Source organism: Ctenocephalides felis, unplaced genomic scaffold (genome assembly GCF_003426905.1).
Source record: "Ctenocephalides felis isolate EL2017-DRISC unplaced genomic scaffold, ASM342690v1 CF-g0.4_SCAFFOLD_01886, whole genome shotgun sequence".
In the NCBI taxonomy this organism is placed as follows: domain Eukaryota; kingdom Metazoa; phylum Arthropoda; class Insecta; order Siphonaptera; family Pulicidae; genus Ctenocephalides; species Ctenocephalides felis.
Window position 1 is genome coordinate 32463033 of NW_020538040.1, and position 22554 is coordinate 32485586.

At 29.3% G+C, this 22554-nt stretch overlaps 1 protein-coding gene across 2 annotated transcripts in view; it reads right to left on the reverse strand.

Annotated features, from left to right (window-relative positions):
- LOC113378449 overlaps positions 1-22554 on the reverse strand; it is a 610291-nt gene that overhangs the window by 145353 nt on the left and 442384 nt on the right. For both annotated transcript variants that reach the window (XM_026618982.1, XM_026618983.1), the window contains exon 4: positions 6779-6910. In XM_026618982.1, coding sequence (XP_026474767.1) covers positions 6779-6910 — 132 coding nt within the window. The remainder of the gene's footprint in view (positions 1-6778; positions 6911-22554) is intronic.

Here is a 22554-nt window from a genome sequence, read left to right on the forward strand (position 1 = left end):
ACAAATAAAATGTTTTGAATTATTCAAATCGGACGCTTCGTCCTCTCAAAAACTTTGGCTCTTTTACCATCTTCGAAACGGCTAGACCTGCCTACGCCTAAAAACTAATAAGCACGTCTTCTTATCAATACGAATCGAATGTCTAAATTATTCAAATCGGTTATTTAATACTGTCGAAAATGTAGAGGACATTTGTTTGAATCATATATGTACTTGAATATTAAAATTAAAAATTTTGATACGAAGCTCAAAAAAATTACATAAAATGTATACACATTATTAAAATCTCTATAAAATATCCAATAATTTGATATGCATATGTCCAATGAACATTTTTGACCACTATCCACTACTTTTATTTTAAACTGCTCTTTGTCTAAACTATAGATAACCGTATATTTTAAAAATATTTTCATTTAATATCATCTATTCTGCATAAACGTATAATATATTACCAATTAACTATTTCTATTATTCAGTGTTACACAATTTTCATAAATTTTCTTCCAAAGATCATTGCAGCATTATTTAAAATAAATTAACTCGAAGTAAATTAATTACAAAATTCATTTACCACAAACTAAATACAATAATTCTCACCGAGCAATACTTATTAAAAATAAATAAATGACCTGAAGTTTATTGTGCAAGCTAATAAATTATTACCATTAATTTTCGAAATTGTGACACGTCCTACTTTCTCAACTAAACAATTCCAATATTTTGTTTGAATCAAGATTTTGATTTATTTTGCAATTTCAATTAAATTAACTAGACAATGAAGAAACTATCTTTGATCCGATATAGCTAGAGACACTGAAAGTAATTGAAACATAATAGACATATATGATTTTATATTGCTAGTTTTTTTTTTTGAGAATTAGAGAGAACATACATTCCTTTAGTCGAAATTGACAATAACTTATTTTCCATCAATTCTAATTGGAGATTTAAAAGAATATGAGTTGAAAAGTAAATTTTTAAACGTTGTATTTGGTATATGTTTCGGATCTCAATAAAAACGCTTATATTTCTTAATGAATCCGTCCTATAAGAAATCAAAATGTTCAACATACAATCTTATTCCATTTACAATCAAATCCAATTTACTCGGATTATCTCAACTCAAATAAAAGGTTGAAATTTTTTTGAAAAAAAAAAAGATTTGAAATAGTTTTTGTTTGCTTTTACAAATTTGAAATGAATCTATATAAGTACATATATTATTTGTATTACTATTTACATTGGTTATTAACAATAAAACAATTTTATTTACAAATCAAATATATTATAACTTCAGATAATATACTACTCTTCAGTTTAATTGCTTCTCCATCTGTTTATTTGGTAAAAAGTATGTATTTTGCTAATGATTATGTATATTTGTATTTGTTAAAATGATGTATATAAAATGGATTTATTTCAAATATATATATTTTTGTTTGCAGAATATATGTAATGAGTTAATAATAATAAATATTTATGAAAAAAAAATAAGAAAATATAGAAAATAAATTGTACGCTCATGGGATCTGAACCAAATTATTTTTAACTCTCTTAACTATAAATCGGAACACAAAAATTAAAAGTAAGCGCTTAAACTGACTGAGCTACCGAGTACATTAAACATAAAACACTGTATATAGCGCACGGTCTATTTTTCAAAACTTGAATTATTTATTAAAATTAAACCACTTATCATAGGCCTATAATATTTTAAGATGTTTAGTTTGACTGTCAACCTTACCATCATGCAGAGTTTCATCAAAATCCCGGAAGAGTAAACCTGAGGTTCTCCTTGTTAGTTAGATCACTCTTAGTTTTTAATATGATGTCTTACAAAATTTATAATGAAACTTCTAAATTATTCAAAACGAGCATTTTTAATGAAACCCATTGCGAAACAGTTTATTTGAAATCACAAAATAAGTATTTGTTCGAACGTATTTTCGTTTTATTATATTGGCCATGAAGGTGACCACCTTCAGGGCATTAAGCTTTACACGGAATGGTTGCTACCCCTGGTAGAGGGGGTAGCGGAGTGTTTTAATTGAACTAGTTTTCACTTCTAAAAGTAAAGTTCGCGAAACATGTATAGTAAATAATAAATAAATATATCTTCTTTCATTATAACTTAGTAACATCAGTGATTGTAACTAAAACTGCAACAAATACATAATATACAAACAAATCAGTGTTTAATACAGTCTACAGCTACAAGTGTTAAATTGTAACCCAACAACCTGAATTATCGAAGAAGAGTTTTAATAAAATTCTATAACTACGTAACAAAAATAGAGTATTTGTACAAAAAACCTTACGCTCTTTTGCAGACTAGCTTTACAATAATACATAACGTTTATTTTTAACAGATGTTTAAAATATTGCTCATGCTATAGAAAATATTGCAAAAAAATCAGAAATCGCTGAATTGCCATTCGATAATAATAAAAATTTAAAAGATAAAATATATTGCCTTTGTAGACATATGTTGAGCATTGCAAAAGACGATGTATCGAACAATATCACAAAACGATATTTCAAGCATTCCTATGATTTTATTACAGCGCGAGTCGCGTACTTATTCGTTTCGATCGTAAATCAGAATAATTGCGGTTGACTTATCGCCCGAATTAATCCGAGATGGATTGCGTGGTAGATGCACAAAGAAGAGATATGTTCCAATAGCCAAGTATTAAATACTTCGAGCAGGGCAAACAGCACGCCAGAGAGATCATAGACAGGGCTCAAGGCGAAGACTTACTCACACAACTCTATTTTTAATCAAGTCAACTCGAAAAACGATTCTATTGGACCTATTCTTGGATAACATATATATGTTATGTCATTTGCCTCCTGGGATAACATAACATGTCGTAAATAAGAGGTAATTTAGTATTGCATTGATCGGTGCATCTATTTTATTTTTTAAATAAATTATGTTTTGTTGATGTTGGCTCCCAATGTGTGGGTAGTTACAAAACTGTCTGAAGCATATGAGTGTTTCTTAACTTCACTAAGGGTAAGTTAAAGTAATAGTCCAAAAATCGAAAAAGAAATTTTGTGCATATCTTCACATTTCGAAGGTTTCTGAACATTTTGGCATACTTTCCAAAAACAATTTGAAAATCGAAAATAATTCAGATTTTAGTTTTAATACTAGCTAAAATTCCAAAGTTCACTTATATACATAAAATAAATAATTTTCACTTTGCAATTCAGTTTGTATAATTATTCATTATGTTCTATTCATTTACTTTTCATGTAAACTTATATAAACGTCATCGTCCAATTTATAAGTTCTTCTATTTTGTCTTTAAAATACGAATAATGAAGGTCTCGGTGCTTATGATAATACATTTGCATTTAATAGTCCTCAAATATTTCAGTACGGTACGGTAAGTTCCAGCAATTTGCCATAAGGCACGATGCCATACACTACTAGTTTAAACTTTATGTACAGCTAAAAACTAATCTTCAAATATAGTTATTTGACCTAAACAGCCCAATAATCACTGATTTTTAAGTTTTACTATTTATGACTTATTATTTGTAACTATTACTTAAAAGCGTTTTGTTTTCAAAAGTCATATAATTTTTTTTGCACTTACTTGGTAATTATAAAGAAACGGCTGAGCCTATCGACTCTCAAATCAGGATCAGCTCTAGCAATTATCAAGTTTCATGAAATAGCTTTGTATTTCTTTTCAATCAGTGCAGCTGTTTTTGAGCTATTCAAGATAACTTGAATTGTCCAGAAAAAAAAATAGTCATGCCGTGTATTAATACATTTTTTTGTTTGGGAGATTTAAAATTATTTGTTATTGCTTTTAATAGTCTTAATTTCCTACTAAATGACTAAATTGTCCGCAAAACACTTTTAATTTTAAAGGTGGTAGAGAAATCCCAATGTTAAACATTCTATAGAAGGAGAGGAAATAAATGACTTTCTGAAATGGTCAAGTAAAACCTTATAGGCAAAATTTTTTACAGAAATTTTTAAATTATGTTGTGATATTTGTATATTATTTTTACTTATATTTTCAGTTATTGTTAAAATAGTTTTAAATAATACAAATTTTATAGAAGTCCCTGAGAAAAAAGGCAATCCAAATCTCTAAAATTCAAACGTTTTTAAAATAAACGCAATCTCCATTTCTCAAAATGTAAAATAAAAAATATCATAGACTAAATATGCATAATATGCTGTATATTTGTGTGTACGGATACTGTTTTTTGCCAATATTCCGACTTATCAGCTCCGTACTATAAGGAGATATATTGCTTAACATTTATTACATAAATGCGCCATTTGAAAATATAGAATAATGAGTCCAGAATACTGATGTTGTCCGCTGGTATTATTTATGATAAGAAAATTAGTTAGCTGCAATTTAGTAATTGCAGCTAAGTATTGGTATGTAATAATGATAGTAGTTTAGAAGTCAAATGATGTAAAATTAATCATAGCACTAATTAATAATGAAATGTTGCAAAAACATGTTTGTATAATATGATTTAATTGTCTAGTGTGTCAAATGTTAATGTCAAAATATCTTTACTGTATGTCAAAAAATATTGTCATGGGACTATTAATGTGTCTAGAAGTCAACATATCAATTTATATGTGGTGGTAGTAAATTTTGATAGGAGATAAGTAAACATTATAAATTATAAATAGAAGGTGAATAAAATAATTAATTGAATCGTTTTACTCATTTTAAAATGAAATAATATGAACAATAGTAATAATATACTTTTTCATAAAATACGATTTGCAATCAGACAAAACGAAATGTTGATAACTCATCCCAATTTTTTGCTAGATGTCCACGAAAAAAGGACAGTTGAAAATTATATGGGGAAATAAATAAAGAACCTACTTACGAAATAAATATCACTATTAAAAAATTCTTTGTTACTTGATACAGTTAAAAATTTGTTTTTAAACGTTTATATAAAAAATAAAAAAATAAATTAAAGCTACGTGAATTTATACTCTTTATTAACCATAATCATTTGAACTCTGTCTAAATCTTTGTAAATCCAATTAAATTTTGAACTGACTTGTAAGATATTATTAGAGTTAATTTGAGTGTTTACCATATAGGATAATTTACAAGTATTTAAATTTATAAAAACATTTTGCAAAAAATAATTTTATAATTTTATTTATCATATCGCGTTAGCACTATGAACAAAAACACCTTTCTTTATTGGTACTGTATTGCGCCTGGAGAATATGTGTTTCAAAATGCAAACTTTCATTTATACTTCGACATTGCATTACATTCTATTTGGATTCATGTTTTAAAATATAGTTTAGTCTAACTTTAAATGTCTTAAGTTGAATTAAAAATAAATTTATTAGAAATATGATAGTAGTTCAGCAGCAAAATTTTGCATACTCATGAGGAAACATCAAAATCTGTGCAAATAATCCAACGGGGAATTCTTTTCGAGATATTTTGAGATGATGTGAAGGATATCGCTTAAAATACTTCAATATAATATTTCAATATAAATTTTAAATTGTAATAAAGTTTAGTCCAGCTAAAAGTCATAGGCTGAATTAAAAACCATTTCATTTGAAATATTATAGCAGTTAAGCGCCAAAAATTTGCTTACTCGATCCAACGAAGAACGATAATTCATATTGTAAAGGAAATTTATTAAGTATATGATATGGTGGATATTATTCAAAATATGTATTCATTTTTAAATATAAAATATATTGCTTAAGATATATATTCAATCTTTGTACTCTTTTGTAACTCTTACTTGTCGCAAATTGACTTTAAAATAAATCTTCCTAGAACATACGTTTTACTATAGAACTGCAATCTTGTAATTTGAATGCATTTCATTAATATATAATATAATAAAATTATTTATAACAATATGTATGGACATTAATAGGTAAAAGTCTTGAAAAAACTAATTCATTGGGACACTATGTTTTACTTGTATTAATTATAGTTAACGTAAATTGATGAAAAGAAATACTTAGAGACAAGTCATTGTCATTTTTTTAAGAAATAAGTAAGATTATCAAATGTACTAAAGTAAGCTCCGGCACATACTGCAACTAGCCCCAAATACGTGTTTGTAGTCGTTTTTCTAGAAAATTGAAGTTTTAATAAAGCTTTTTTTCTAGAAAATTATTAATTGTGAAGTAACGAACGAAGATTATGAAATCACCGGTATAGCATCTGTTCATCTTCTTTTCGTAGAAGTGGATGTCAAGATATAATTTCACAAAAAAACGTTACAATTAGTTTGCCTGTTCATGATTGATAATATCAATTGTAAATATATTTTACAAATTATGAATGTATATTCTATGAATTTTTCTTTAATAATTTCTATAAATATTGTAAGTGTGACAGTACTACTCCGCCAATACCATACAAACAATTAAATTTTTTTTAGCAATGCATGTAATAGTATACAGAGCTCTATACGAAATCTTTCAAAGAATGAGCCAATAAACCAATATCCTACAATCGATACAAATAAGATTACTAAATAGTGATTAATTCACGTAACGCATGCTGATTTAGAATTACCGAATCTTTTTTTATTTCCGTCAGCGATCGAGTGCGGTTCCGGCTTAAAATGTTCGACCTTCTCCCACAGAAAAACGTGTAAATACAGCCGCGGTGGTCTAACTAATTGATTAATACGTTTCCAGTTTTTTGTCTACAAACACGTTAAATGAATAAAGAATGTTGTTGTTGATTTTTTTGTCGGGAATAAAACTTTGGTTTGTTCTTACCTTTATCGATGTCTGCTTTAGTTTCGGTTATCTGTTCGACTGTGACAACAGATTCTTGCACAACGGTGGCGATTTCCGCAGCATCCGCCTGTTGCAGCTTTGATGGGCTCTTTGTTCCAGAGTTTGGTAAACCTGAAATAAAAAAAATAATATTAACTATTATACTTTTGTACGAATACATTTCGCAATAGATATTATTGATACACACAACGAAATTCCTACACTAAATTATTGGTTAAAATCATTAATTTGAACAAACATAGTTAGAGGGCATCCATTATCACGTGAGGTTTTTAGGGGGAAGGGGGTTTGACAAAAAACCACGAAATATCACGTTGGGGAGGAAGGGGTGTAGTAAGATATCGCAAAAAAGTTCAAACATTTTCAAAAAGAAAAACAAATTATACAGTTTTTCAAATAACTAAAAATACACGTGATATTTGGTGGGGAAGAGGGGTTAATTTTGAATATCACCATGTATCACCAAGGGGGAGGGGGGTCCAAAAATCCTTAAAAATTCGCTCAAGTGATTAATGGACACCCCCTTAAGAAAATTTCTCGGTAAAAAGTAGATAAATTTTGTATGCAAAGAATTTTTTGTGTATGTTTTAGGATTGCAATAAGATTCTAAACAGAATCTATTGAGATTATAACTTCTTGTAGGATTTTTATTCCGAGTCTTACAAAAACAATAATATTTCAATAAGATTCTGGCAACAATCTGATGATCCACAAGAATGTAGTAAGAACCTGATACGAATCTAACAACCTGACGAGAAGTTAATCAGATCCTTATGAGAATCTAAAAAGATCCCAATAAGAAGCTAATAAGATCCCGAAAAGAATCTAATTTCATTTTCTGGTGAGTCTTACAAAACTCAACAATATTTCAATAAGATTCAGATAAGATTGGCAACAATCTGATGATCTGGTAATGAGCAGTAATATTCTGGAAACAATCTGATGATTTGATCTTTTGATTTGATTCTAGGATAATCTAGGTTATCTAATAAGAACCTAATAAGGATCTAATAAAATTCTGAAAAGAATCTACGAAGATTCTGGTCAAAATTCATTAAGGATGTAGTAAATCTTATAAAGGTCTACAATCTTATAAGAATCTCGTAATCTTATGCGTAACTACTACCTAATAAGAATCTACAAGAATCCTATGAGAATTCTGTCAAAATCTCATAAATTTCTAGTTGAGATCTGATTAAGGTGTAGTGAGATGCAAGTTAAAACCTCATTGGAATCTAGTTAGCATGCATTTATAATCTAATTATAAGTGGATACAAGTTAGAATCTCTTTCCAAACCCATAAATCAATATTAACAAATGTCGAGAATCTCATTAGGATCTAGTTAGCATTTATTTTGAATTTACTTAAAATAGTTAGAATTCATTTAGAATGTGATTATAAGTAGATTCAAGTTAGATTCAAGTCAGATACAAGTTACAATTTTTTTGCAAGCCCATAAATCAATTGTAAAAAATCTAATCACCCCAATACCTAAAATTTAGCGAAAACTTGTACAAGCATTTTTGCACTTTTCTGCTAATTCCAAAGAAACTGCTTGAAAGATCCGGCAAACCTAATCAAATCTGCTCCTTATTGAGTTTAATCGAATGTCTTTCAAATTTGTGAAAACAGTTCAATCGCTTTTGAGAAAGCATCGACGAAATTCAAATATTAAATCATAACAAACCATTTAAACTTTGATAAAGTTATAAATTACACCACTTGTTGTAGTGTTTTTCTTTCGGGAAGCTGATTATGTGAAATCAATTTTTATATATAAAGGCATCGATTTAGAATTAGTATAAAACAAAACATTGGGACAGCAATTCATCGCATTTATTTATAAATAAGGATGTTACATAATGTTTGTTAAAAAAAGTTCATATCTTTAAAGCTCCATCCCACCGCAATTAAAAATCTTCCATTAATTAATGGTTTTAATAAGAGTGCAATAAATAATATCACTCGTTAATGATGCTTTTAAGAGCATCCTACACTTACTAATCGATCGATAGATAAATTTTAATGATTGCGACAATGTTTCAATAGCGTACTTTGTCTTAGATACTGATTCAGTTTTATGTTTATAATGTCCACGGTGCAATTAAATTTATTTTTACTCTCAATGTTGCACTTTTATTGTTAGATCGATGCCAACGGCCTCATTCAAGGCTATAGAGTTTTCTAATGCGGTATTTATTTGAAATCATACTGTATTTCATATAATGTTCTCCATTAAGTATAAAGTATAATTTATATCACGTTTATATGTCCGTTTGACAAGTTAGTGACAGATATACAATAAGGAATGACCCAATAATGTCATAAACGATAACAGTAAATGAGACATATTGAATTTGCGGTGTTGTAAAATAATAACATGAAATAATATAAGATTGTTCCAAATATCTTGGATATTTATCATAAATATGTAAAATTAAAATAATTAAAATAATTGGTAAATTATATTCATTTATCACGAACTATTAAAACACGATTGAATTTCAAAGCGTTGTTTTACCCAAGAATTATTTAAATAATTAACCTTAATGCAATTTTCTATGTATGCCACTCTCAATTCTACTAATTGCAAAATAAACGATATAGAGTTCTCAATCTTTGGTGTTGCTGTAATACATATAGATTCATAAAATTTTGTAACAAAATAATTACATACAATACTAAACAAAGCACCATTAATAGCATTTTCGATTTTTTGCGATTACTATAACTTACTTTACGAGAAGTTAACGATGTACATATTTAAATAAATTGAAACACTTTTTAAGCTGAAAGTTATTCTGCGTTATCATCATTAGTCGCAATACAAAATTTAAAAACATCTCGATTATGTTTTAATTTATTGGGTTTCATATGCATGAATATAGACAAAATGATTGCTGGTGATTTTTCTGTGTTTTTTTACAACAGTTCATCATTGAAGTGCAATTTGTAACAATTTCGACTTTAGGATCCTAATATGTATAGCTTTTGCTTTCACCTTGCCAGTTCTAAAAAGGGTAAATTTTTATTATCCCACTATTGAGATAGGATTGGATTTCACACAGATCTGCGATCAAAGTTCAGAAATCTCGACATAAAATGAAACCGTATGCAAATCAGCGACTCTTTCGCGGATTTCATAATTCAATAACAAAACATCGTGCGTATAATTGCCACTTCCTCGCCAAATGCAACGGAACGCATAACTAAAATAAAAGATAAATTTATTGTAATAAAATATTTTCATTCATGCGAACATTCGCTTCACAATGAATTTGATATTACTATCATGGATAATAACAATACTGCGATAATATGTACGTGTTCGCCATTATTTCACTCAATGCGTTTTTAGGTCATTTCATTCATTATATGCAGTTTCACGGCGGCGGCAGTAGCAGCCAAGTGCCCATTCACATTATTAATATACATAACATTTTCGAGAAACTATTTATCATTATTACATAAAAATAAAATATTTGATCTACTAAAAACGAATTCGATCAATAATTGTGCATTATCTAAAGGAGCTGGAACTTATCCTTCTTGGAGCCAGTACGCAATAAGTATGTATCCAAAATATATTTTGAATATATTTTGTGTACAATTATGTGTCCAGTTTCATTTTATATACATTGCTACATTACTATAAGATAATTCCAGCAATTTGCCTCAAGGCACGATGCCATGCGCCACTAATTTTATCTGTATTCATTTAAAGTATAAAACTTGGAGAATATATAAAAGTGATCTTGAAATGTTAAGTCTTTATTCAAAGTAATACACCCAGGCCTCGCTATACGGCCGCTCTTTATACGGCCTTTCGCTATAACGGCCCTCTTTAATTAAGGAACGTTTTCGATATACGGCCTAAAATGTTTCGCTATAACGGCTTTTTTAAATTCCCGTAGCGCAAGTTATAGTAATCGCAAAAAAATCGAAAATGAAAATTTTTATATATCTTTACGTTTCAAAGGTTCAAACGTTTTGGAAAAACTATAATATCAAGGATGCTGTTGAGAACATTAGTGAATCCTGGAAGGAATTGAAATCGACAACAATGAATCATGTTTGGAAAAGAAATATGGCCAGAATGTATAAAAACTACCGATGCAGAAGTTAATTTCCTTCCTGAAGTTAGACAAAACATTTTGTATTTAGCACATGATCTCGGTTTTGAAGATTTAAACGAATCTGATGTGCTGGATCTACTTGCAGCTAATCAGTTGCAAGCAGAGCCGGCAATTGATGAAGATACAGAACCTGTTGTATCCAAACAGCTAACATCAAAAATCATGTCGAGCGCTTTTTCATATTTTGAACAAGGAATAACATCTTCCTTGAAAACGATCCTGACGGCGAACGTAGCGCTAATGTCTCTCGAGGAATTAACTCAGCCATTAGCTGTTATAAATCACAAATCAATCACATCATCTAAATTTTTCAAACCACCAGCGCAAAATGATGGTGACAGTGGTCTGTATTTAAAAATTATGGAATGTTTTTGAAGTTTTTTATTTTATGTAAAATTTATGTTCTTGTTAAATATGTTTATAATTTAAACAAAATAAAAAAATAAAATGCATTTTGAATGATAAACCATACTATATATTTATTAAATTTGGAACCGATCCCATTGAATTTGTATGAATACGTATTAGAATAATTGATTCGTTGTACGGCTTTTCGCTTTACGGCCAAGTTTTGCGGAACGTATCTAGGCCGTAAAGCGAGGCCCCAGTGTATACTGATATTACTACTAGTTAATCGTTAACGACTTTAAAGTATATCAATATTTCACTATTAACCTAATAAAACCTAATAAAATCTGTAAAATAATAAATAAAATATAAAAACTGCACCCTAAGGTGTTTTAATTTTTAAAATCATTCATTTTTCTTCACATCAGAAGCCTTCGTATTTACTGCATGGTTCATTGTAAAAATATTAATTATATTTTTATTATATGTAATAATATTTTTATTATAATCGAATTGAATTAATATTTCTTTGTATATATTTTTTTCTTAAAATAAAACACTAAACCAACATCCTCTGCACAATGAATGAATAATTGCATACAAGTGCGAAACGGTTATATTGAAGTGCATGCTTTATATAATGCTGCATTATATTATATATTATTCTATTCAATTACTATTTTTCATAATGTCATTTCCAAAACCAATAAAAACTTTTTTGTTTAGTAATATAAGAATGACTTGAACTGTTTGTGCAGGATGCATTCGTGAGCTTAATAAAGTCCTGGCCAGACTGGAGAAATGAGAGAACCGAGGGAAAATTAGATAACGAGATACAATTTTATATTTTTTTACTCTCCTTCTAAATATCGATCTATAATAAAATCATTAGTAATTGATTTCAATAGCACCCAAAATTTTGCCAAACGATCAATTGAACTAACCACAATGATAAAATTGAAATATAGATGAAAGATGAAATTAATGTTTAGATAAATATATTGGAATTGGCAAATTTTAAAATTTAATAGTTATAAAACTTAGTTTTTTTAGTTTTTATGTATGCATTTTAGTTCCATCGTTTTTCACACAATTTGTCAATTGTCAAGTTAGCAAACAAGCTAGAAAAAATAGACAATTTGTAATATAGTCCGTAAAACTTGAAACAACTTTCAACCTAGAGCAGACTTTTTGCTACCATTTAATGACAGAGATAAATATTAAGTTTTTTTTAGTTTGGCAACATTATTTAGTGTAAAAACTCATCATATCATCACTGTATATCATAAGTTTGCTCCTTGTGGGATGGTCCGCTCTGATTACCAACTCCTCATATACAATATAATTGCTATTGATTGATAAATCGAGGATATAAACATTTATTGTAATGACTCAAAACCATATCGAGGCTATAATCTTTTATTAAAATGTTTTAATCCAATAGGCGCTTCTATTATCAGAGTTCTCGCTCGTACTACGGCAAAAGTCATTCATAATTTCTTGTAGCAAGTTAATTATACATAGTCCCTCGACTTAAGAGTTATTTCACAGATTAATATTGTATTACTGAGCCGCCTTTGTAGTCTGCGGTAACTTTATTGCTAATTCTTTTTTATGTTTCCACATATAGTGTGCATTATAACAAATCGTTTTATTTGGTGTTTACACAAACAAGATTTTTACACAGGATATATGGTATTGGAAGTGTCATCGCGATTAAAAGGCGATAATCATGAATGAAGTATTATATGCGTTGGAAAATAAAGGCTATTCTATCGATTTATTTTTTAGAAATTATTGCACTTTAATTAAACGTTTATTGTTTGAAAACAAGAGAGAAATCTGAACTAGCATGTGAATCAACCGTCGGTATAAATATAAAATTTGCCATCTGTGACTCCATAGCTTGTCAAACAATTTAGCATAAATGTTTAACAAATATTCAAAAAAGACTTCAACACAAAACGTACATATAGTTATATGAAAATGGGTAAATGAATTTTAGAGACAAAACTATACAATTTTGTTTCTATTCAAATCCCTTGCTAAGGCTCACTTGATTCCCACATACTCCCCGCTGAGTTTTGACCTCAAACCAGTTCGAAGATGAACGGAAACACGTTGTATTTAATTGATGGGAAGACAGATTGTAAGTGTGTTGTGAATTTGACATCTCTGCAGATTTTGGCATCTTGTTGCAAATGATATACTGCTTAGCTCAATATGATCCAAAGTCTAGGCCGGTGAAAGACTGGTAGTCAGAACTAGTGATGATGTCAGAAATGACCCAAGATCTGGACATACTGAATAAATATGCCAATAAAAGTCCGGTGATGACCCGAAGACTGGGCGTATTTTAAGGGTAGCCAACGGAACACCAGTGATAAGAATTTATTATAAACTAGAAAATACGAATTTACTCTCATTGTTTCCTATATTTATTATTGTGTAATAATTACAAATGGGTGGATATACCCCTAACACCTCCCCCGCCGAAAAACAAGCGTCTCCTGGCGCTAGGTAAAAATGATGCCAAAAAAAAATTCTTACAACTTCTAGTTAAGCAAGAAGTAATATAATCTATTTCATTATTCGGCAATCACTTCAATTACTACCAACAAAATGTTGAATGAAACCGAGTAACATTTTTATAACCATATTATTACCTGAATAGCCTTAGAGAAACTGTAATATTAATAATTAATATTCATCGTAATTTAATCTAATCAGCGTTTCCCATGATTTGCGATACCGCTGATAAATCTCCATCTTTACATACTAGCAGTGTTACAACTAAGATAACTGCCATTAATAATTCTTAACATGCGCCACCGTAATTAGTAGATAGAAATAATATAGCGCTCAAATAAATCTTGAAAGAGTAACTGCTAAGTAAATTTATCTTCCATGATCTATTAATAGCCGATACGAGGACATTGCTTTCCTATATATTATATCATGAATCAAGTTCAGAAAAAAGTTGCATCCTGCGAAAATGAAACGACTTCCACCACACGTGACATAGGAGAGTTCGATAAATGTTTGCGCGAATAAAATATTTCCTTCTTGCACAGGGAGTACGATTCCCAAACTTTAAAAAAAAGCGCGCGTAAGGTTCACACGCGATTGAAGTAAAACTTATTTGCTACTGTACAAGATGGCATTTAAGTAAAAATTAATACATCATATAACAATTTTGAATAATGTTTATTAGTAATATGGTAACACTCGTGATGCACATATTTATTAGTGTCAATCATTATACACATTCGTATAATGATAAATTATAAATTATATACTTATAATAGCATTAAAAATATGTATAATATTTAAAACCAATAATGTAATTAAAGTCATACTTCAAATATGACATGATCGGTTTGTCATTGTAATTAGCATTAAGAAATGAACCTTCATTAGAAAAATGAAGTAATTGCTGATTAATAAATTCTATAATATTCGTTCACACAGTGGGTTATGTTTAACAACGCCTAAACAAATATTGTTTTCGCAACTTCACTCATCATGTAATTGTGTTTGAAGAACTTCATGTAATTAAAATTAACATGCATTCATTGACTGCCTGTATTTTTTTACTTTTTCGCTGGCGATATAATCTTATTCTTTGAACAGCTGTAATATCTGTATTGCCTAAAAAATATTTTCCATTTTAATAACTTCAAAGATTTGTAGTAACTATGAATAATATAGAAATAATTTCTAATCAATGAACTTACGTTTAGTACACGGCACAAAAGTTTTTATTATTTGCAAGAAACAGTGTGAAATATTCTTTTGATTCAGGCATTTTTCATTAAATCAAGATTTGTACTACAATGTAACTATAATATGTTTATTTATCTATGTCGATATTCTTATTGATATCGGTACGCATACAACGTTGATGCCGATACGCATACAACGACAGATTTTGTCTGTTCTGTATAACTCTATTCACATACATGACGACTAATCACAATCGACTCGCATAGAACACTCTAGCCGCGCACAGATTTACACTCTAGCCGCGCCTAAAGAAGTTTTACTTCAAAAAATCTTATTTATGTGTATATTATATATCTTATGTAGATGATCCATGTAGATACTGTTACATCTTTTAATCACTTAGACATCATCGAATGTTTTATATTTAATACAATGTATTCGGAGGCGTCGTTATCCATCAAATGCTCTTCTACTCCGATGAGCAATCGTTCATGACATTACATGGTAGCTAACAACGCGATTTCAACGCAAGCATTCCATAATGCGCTCCTGACAGTGCTCTCTTTCAAGGAGCTCATCTTTGAGTACATAAAGTAATTAATGTATTTAAGCGTGTACACCAGGCCTTGTAAATAAGTTTAACATCCCTTATAGAAAGATTATATGTAAGGCAGGAGTTAATTGAACCGGTTGCATACTAGTCTAGATTCTGACGAGGGAGCTGGTGGGAATAAACGATACAAAACGTTCAAGATGTCGTTCAAAATCTAGAAATTAAACAATATAATACCAGATTTACTAATAGAAATACGAGGTCATAAATATTTGAAGATCATGCCTATAGGCAAATTTTAATACTCTAATCATGTCAATAAAAGTAAGCTCATCCAGAATTCTGTGTTAATTTATTCTGCATCTAACCTTTCCATCACCAGTTATTGCAATTAACAGTTTGAAGGTTAAGCAATTTCTTTCCTCATAGACATTTTTCTCAGATTCAACTGCGGGTATATTTTATAGCGTACTAGTTATTAAAAACAGTGCAAAATATATGTGATCTTTACCTCGATTAAGTTTTAGTGCTTAGACTTTACTTTTTATCTATTAACAATGATCAGCAACAGACAACTGCACAAAGAATACTTTGGTATGCCAAGTGTATCAAAGAAAAATTGATTCTAAATACAAATATCAATAATGAAGACCACTTTGGGTATACAACTTTGGTTAAATAATGAACCAATTCTGGCGTACAAAAGACCAATGTTATGGCAAGGCCATGTTACGTTCCAACTTCCATACATCATGCTATAGTATTATACTGAATACTGTCAAAATGTCATGTATTTGCTGTGCATTCAGGCGTTTTACACATAAACTGCAACGTCACTTATATGTTATGAAGCTGGGTCAGAAAGACCCTGTTATCTAAGATCGTTTTCATAATATTTATGCGGTTTCTAGATTAGGTTTTCTATTTGACAACCTAAGAGAAACGCCTGACTGCACAGCAACCACATGGCTTTTGACAATATTTAGAACGATTTGGTACCAACAATCAGAACTACGTGTTCTATGAGCTGTGTTTGCTAGCTAACTGACATTCCTAGTGTTATTTTCTTCGAGAGAGCAACCCAGTGGCTAACCATTTTTCTTTGATATTATTTTGTATTAAATTAGATATTTGTATCTAATATCATTGTCTTGAATGTGATGCAGCAATGCCATCTAAAAGCAAATTTCACTTGAGATTATATTTGAGATCTTTAGCCTCAAGTGCATATTTGATATCAAGCTTGGCAGAGGTTGAGATCGAACTTGAGACTAGTTTGTGCTAGCCCACGTCCTCATTGGTTACGCCACCATTGGCACTGAATTTGCTTTTTTCACAAAATGTGCAAAAAAATTGATACTCATTTTGCCACCAATTTACCGAGATTATGTTTGAGATCTTTAACCTTAAGTGTATATCATACTGCTTGATATCAAGTGTGGTGGAAATTGGGACCAAACTTGAGACTAGTTTGTGCTAGCCCACGTTTTTTTATTGGTTGCGCCACGGTTGACACTAAATTTGTCTTTTTCCTAAGTTGTGCAAAACAATTGATACTTATTTTGCCACCGACTTCCCATCTATCCCTGAACCCATGCTTCTATGTTTTTAAACACGCAATATTTTTTTCTATTTCCATACAAGTAAAAATAAAAGGCAATGTAGTATCTATAAGTAACAGCGTAAATATACTTGACATTTAAAAATAACGAAACTGCTATAAACTGCACTCAAATGACTACACGATGTGTTTGGTAATAAACAGTCTCTCGCAAATAGTACTTGCATGTAAACCCATACAACTCCGGTTGAGTGTTATTGGAGATTTTATTTTTATTTGATAATAAAGATAATATGCTGTGTATTTATTCAGGAATAAATCAGAAAAAATCAGTTTTATTTAAATAGAAAATTAAATATTTACATGAAAATTCATATGCATATCACCTCAAGCTCATAATAGCTGAACTCTCATTCATTGAATAAGTATCGTGTGTGATATCAGGGATTATAGAATATATTTTAGCAGTAAAATTTATTTAGTAATTAAAAATGTAAATAGTGACTATATGATATCATTTTAATATTTGTCATACTTCAAAACTTTAAAGCTCTCCCATATCTTCTTTCGATCTCCCTAATCGACTTCCAATCGTTTTGAAAAATGCAATTTGTTCAAAAATATTGCCCAAAAAACTTTTTTACTCATGAATTCCTAAGTAGAAATTTAATCATAGCCAAAAGTATTTATTTCTAGTTAATTTATTTTATTCATTCTGTTCAAATTTATTTTTCTTGGCGTTATAGAACTAATAGAATTTTCAAAACTCTTCAATGTTACTCTTCATGTGCGATGTTTTTACACTGAAACTACTCTCTCCATATTAATTTGGTTGCAAAATAATACAAGTAGTATTAACAAAAGCATATATTATTGTAGTAGAAAAACATGAATACGAAGGTTTCATATTGCATGCACAATTTATTTTATATTTTGCTTGTAAAATCATAATACAAGTTGAACGCCACAGAATAATGATGTGTTTAAAATTTATGTTTTGTGTTTTACGATATGTAATTTTACGAAATGTTTAATTAAAAAATACGCATAATAAAATTAATTTACATACACATACAAACACACACATCCAACTTAATTATATGCAATGCATGGCATATTCTATTTAGGATTAAATGGTTGAATATCGCTAATTTTTATATTTGTTAGGTATGTTTTTGATACAAGTGACATCAGTTTATCAATATTTTTTTTATTATTACCATAAATATGAATAATCAAATATCTAATAATCATAAGAAAATCTATATGTCTATAATAAATATTTGATTAAAATTAATAAATAAGAAACTACTAACAACGCCATGCCAATCTATATCCTGATCGACCTATAGCGACAATTGGGGCACACTATTATTAAAAATGTATTATGTAATTTTTGGGAGAAAATGTTTTAGTCGCATGTAACATGGAATGCAAAAGTATAATATCCAATCTACCTTATGTAATATTTAGGTGACCATACATCCCGGATTTCCACCTTGTGTCCTGGATTTTTCTAAAAGAAATATTTGTCTCGGATTTAGATCTTTTATCCCGGTTTTTTCAAAAATTATACGCAAATTCACAAAAATTATAGAAAAAAATTAACCAATGGTAACAGTTTCAAAATAATTATGAAGTAAATTGTATAGAATTTTATACAAGGCTTAAAAAAGCTTGAATAACATTTATATAAAAAAGTATTACATATAATTGAATAATAAGGAAAAATCGCTTCCAAAGCTTACAAAACTTATGTGCTGTTTATGGTGACAAAATTGAAGAACGGCATTGCCAAAATTAGTCTGTCAAATTTCGTTCAGGTGACTTTTCACTCAAATATATTTTTTTTATACTATGTACATTCTGGCGAATAAACAAACATTTAAAAGCCTAAGGCATAGTACTTAAAACATGTGTGATATTTTATTGTCCTAAATAAAAAACTTTAAAACTATTCCGATTTGTTAGCACCTGAATGTAATTACTAACCGATAAGATCATAAAGTGTGCATAATCGTAAATTATATTTTTGTTGATTTTATTATAACCATTAATAATCTTTAGCCGGATGTTCTAATAATAATTGCTTAGTAATTTACTATTTACAATCAATCACGTCATGCGTAATACGGTAAACCAAATTGTATTTTGATAGAATTCTGATGAAGTTACCAGTGTTAGAAGTAAGAAAACTTTCCACGCGCACTCAATCATCTGGTACCTACCTATTTATGAGATGAAATAAAGATGTAACGGTAGGATTTTACGTTAAAACCGGGAATATAATTGGAAAAGATTCATAAATCAAATTAGGAAAATGCCATAAATATACAGAAACTTGGATACGCCCAAATGACCATGTCGGATGAAGAATTAAAGATGCTAGAATTGAGACATCATTTATGCGTAAGTAAATTGATAGTAATGTTGTATGAAATATTTCTTAATATTGCAACACCACCAGTTCTGCCACATTGTATGATAAAAGTTCATATAATCTATGATAAAAGTTCATATAATACATATTGCAAAAATTTTGTAATATTTTTTCTTCAAAATTCAACATTGATAAATATTATGTTCATTTTCCGAATTTATTATTATTTTTTACCGGTTAAATCACAATCTGTTTGCAGGAGATATTCAATAATTAGATTTTAGTTAAAGAAAAAACAATCCTAAAAGATTACCCAGTAGCAAAACTTTTCCAATTTAAATAAATCATTGATATTGCTGTCAATATATAACCATACTAAACTAGATTTATAAAACAATGCCTCTGTGCACTAAATTTGAATGCACCAAAAGTTTCAATTTTTTTATTTTCATAAAATTATAATCTGCCTGGTAATTTTGGCGACAACTGAGTACATATAAGTTTTTAAAATGCTACCCAGTGGTAGTCATTTTAGGTTTGAAAATTTCAAAATAGTGACAAAAAAATCAACAATTGAAAACGACTAAATGATCTCTCAAAAAAATCAATGCTAGACGAGTCAAATGACTTTTAAAGCTATTAAAATCGGTTCAGCCGTTTCTAAGAGAACTTTTAAAAAAGGTCATAGTTTGGTCCATGCTATTTCCAATTTCGGTGTCAACCGATTCAAAATAACCTCAAAGGCCGAGAAAATATAAAATTAGCAAAATCATTTTACTATTAAAAATTAAATTACATTTAATACACTACATTTTTTCTATATTTATCAAGAATATAAAAAATATTGATTGATATTTACAGCAAAAATCTCGGCTCATCTCAAATAAGGAATTTTCTTTAATAGTCAAAATAATCATTCTAAAACAACTCTAAATATTTCAAAACCATATTGAGTATTAAAATATAATATGTATGTACATATGCGAGTAAAATGATAAGAATCCAATAAGATATTGATAAGAATCTAATAGGATTCACATAAATCGTTAGATCAAACACATCACTTTTATGTAACTTTCATAACTTTACAACTATTCGCTACACGTGAACAAAATGTATTCATCACAAATAAATAATATAAAATATTATTTATTTATTTATCAAATTATTCATTAGACATGATAAAATAAAAGTAAGAAGTACTGCCGTTAGGCAGGTCCGTGAGCTGAGTTAAACTCCAACTCGATTCAGGAAAGAATAGTGTGAGAGATTTTCCATTGATATTTCACACCGCAGTGCCCGAAAATAAACTATTTTTAATTGAAAACATATTTTTATATGTATATTTTATATCTATATGTTCAATGGGCATTGCTACTGCACGATATCAAGTTGTCCAAAGCGGCGGCTCGAATTCGCGATATAAAGTAATATTTATTGATTACGACTTGAATCAATAACAATAAGTATTATATTATGTCAAAAAACTACAATTTTTTTTCTCTGTTCCAAATAAGCATTAACATTTCAAAATATTCTGAATTTACGCTAGTACGGATTAACGCTTTACGAGAAAATAACAAAAAATTAAATTAATTTTTAATGTTTATTGAAATCCAGTTTATTGAACTTTGAAAAAAATTAATTAATTTTTCGTTGTTTTCAGGCAAATATAATTATTTTTATAGTAGTATCGTGTTATTAGAATTATTTTATGACATAGATTTTTTATCTAAATTATATATATTCTTGATCGAACACGATAATTTACAAAATAAATATTGAGTAGAAGAGACTGGGTACGATTGTGCTACTTTTTTGTGGTCAGCAAAAATTTTGTTCATTTACAATTTGTTGGGAGAAAAGCAATGCGTTCTACAGATCATGTTAATGTAAGGCACTGGCTCAATGCAATAATGGAAACTTGTTCGTACTAACATACTTCATCTTTGTCCCTTTGGAACTTGTCTCAAAATCAATATAGTTTAGCCGTCATGAAGACTGCTACTATCGTATCCTGGCACAACCGTGCCCAGTCTCCCCTAGATGCAAAAAAATCCGCAGGTCATTAGTAATACCGCGAAGCTTCTACTATGAATTCTAAGACATGTCCTAACAGCCGTGCCATTAGGGGCATGGATTCGCATGAAAATTAACATTTAATTACACATCTATAAGTTTTTATTATTAGCATTATATAATATAATATAATCCTTCTCAGCATTATATACTACCTATATAGCGCCATTCGAATACGACTCTCATATGAGCCATAAACAATAAACTGCTGATGTTTTTCATACGTCGAACGACGACGTTGGTCGAACACTCAATTGACGGTGAATTCTCAATTAAAAACCCTCTTGGAACTTATTAGAATTAATTAACCGCGGACCACCCATATGGCTATTGACTCCTTTGCATTTTGCAATTTGCACCAAATAATGGACTGACGATTTCTACTAGTTTTATATTATGGATTTTATAAAAGGAGCGCTGGTAGCGTTTAAGGATCGTTCTTTGTGAGCTTGATTTATTTTATGCAGGCTTGATTGCTTTTGACTTTACACATATGTAAAATATGAATTGATGGTTTTTTAAATACTAATAATAAACATAAAATAAAACCGAGTGTTGGCTAAGATATAGCTGTATTGCTATTCAAGTACATTGAGTATATATAAGTGCTTTAGAAAAATCCTGATTTGAGAATATAGGAGGATCCTGCTATACTAAAAGTAGTGGAAAACGTCAACTTAACAGTTGATGTCAATTGACTATGTATCAAAAAATATGCAAATAGGTTTTCCAAAAAATGCAAATTTTAGTGAAACGAAGAAAGCAGAAAACTCTGAGTTCATTTTCCTAAGCAGCAGCAAACATCTATAGCTCGAGATATTTTCAATTATAATTGGCGAATGTAGATACAACTGATTTTATCATTTGACTTTACACATATTTAAAATATAAACTGATGGATTTTCAAATACTAATAATCAGAAAATAAAACCAAATGCTAGCTAAAATATAGCAGTAGTGCTATTCAAGTG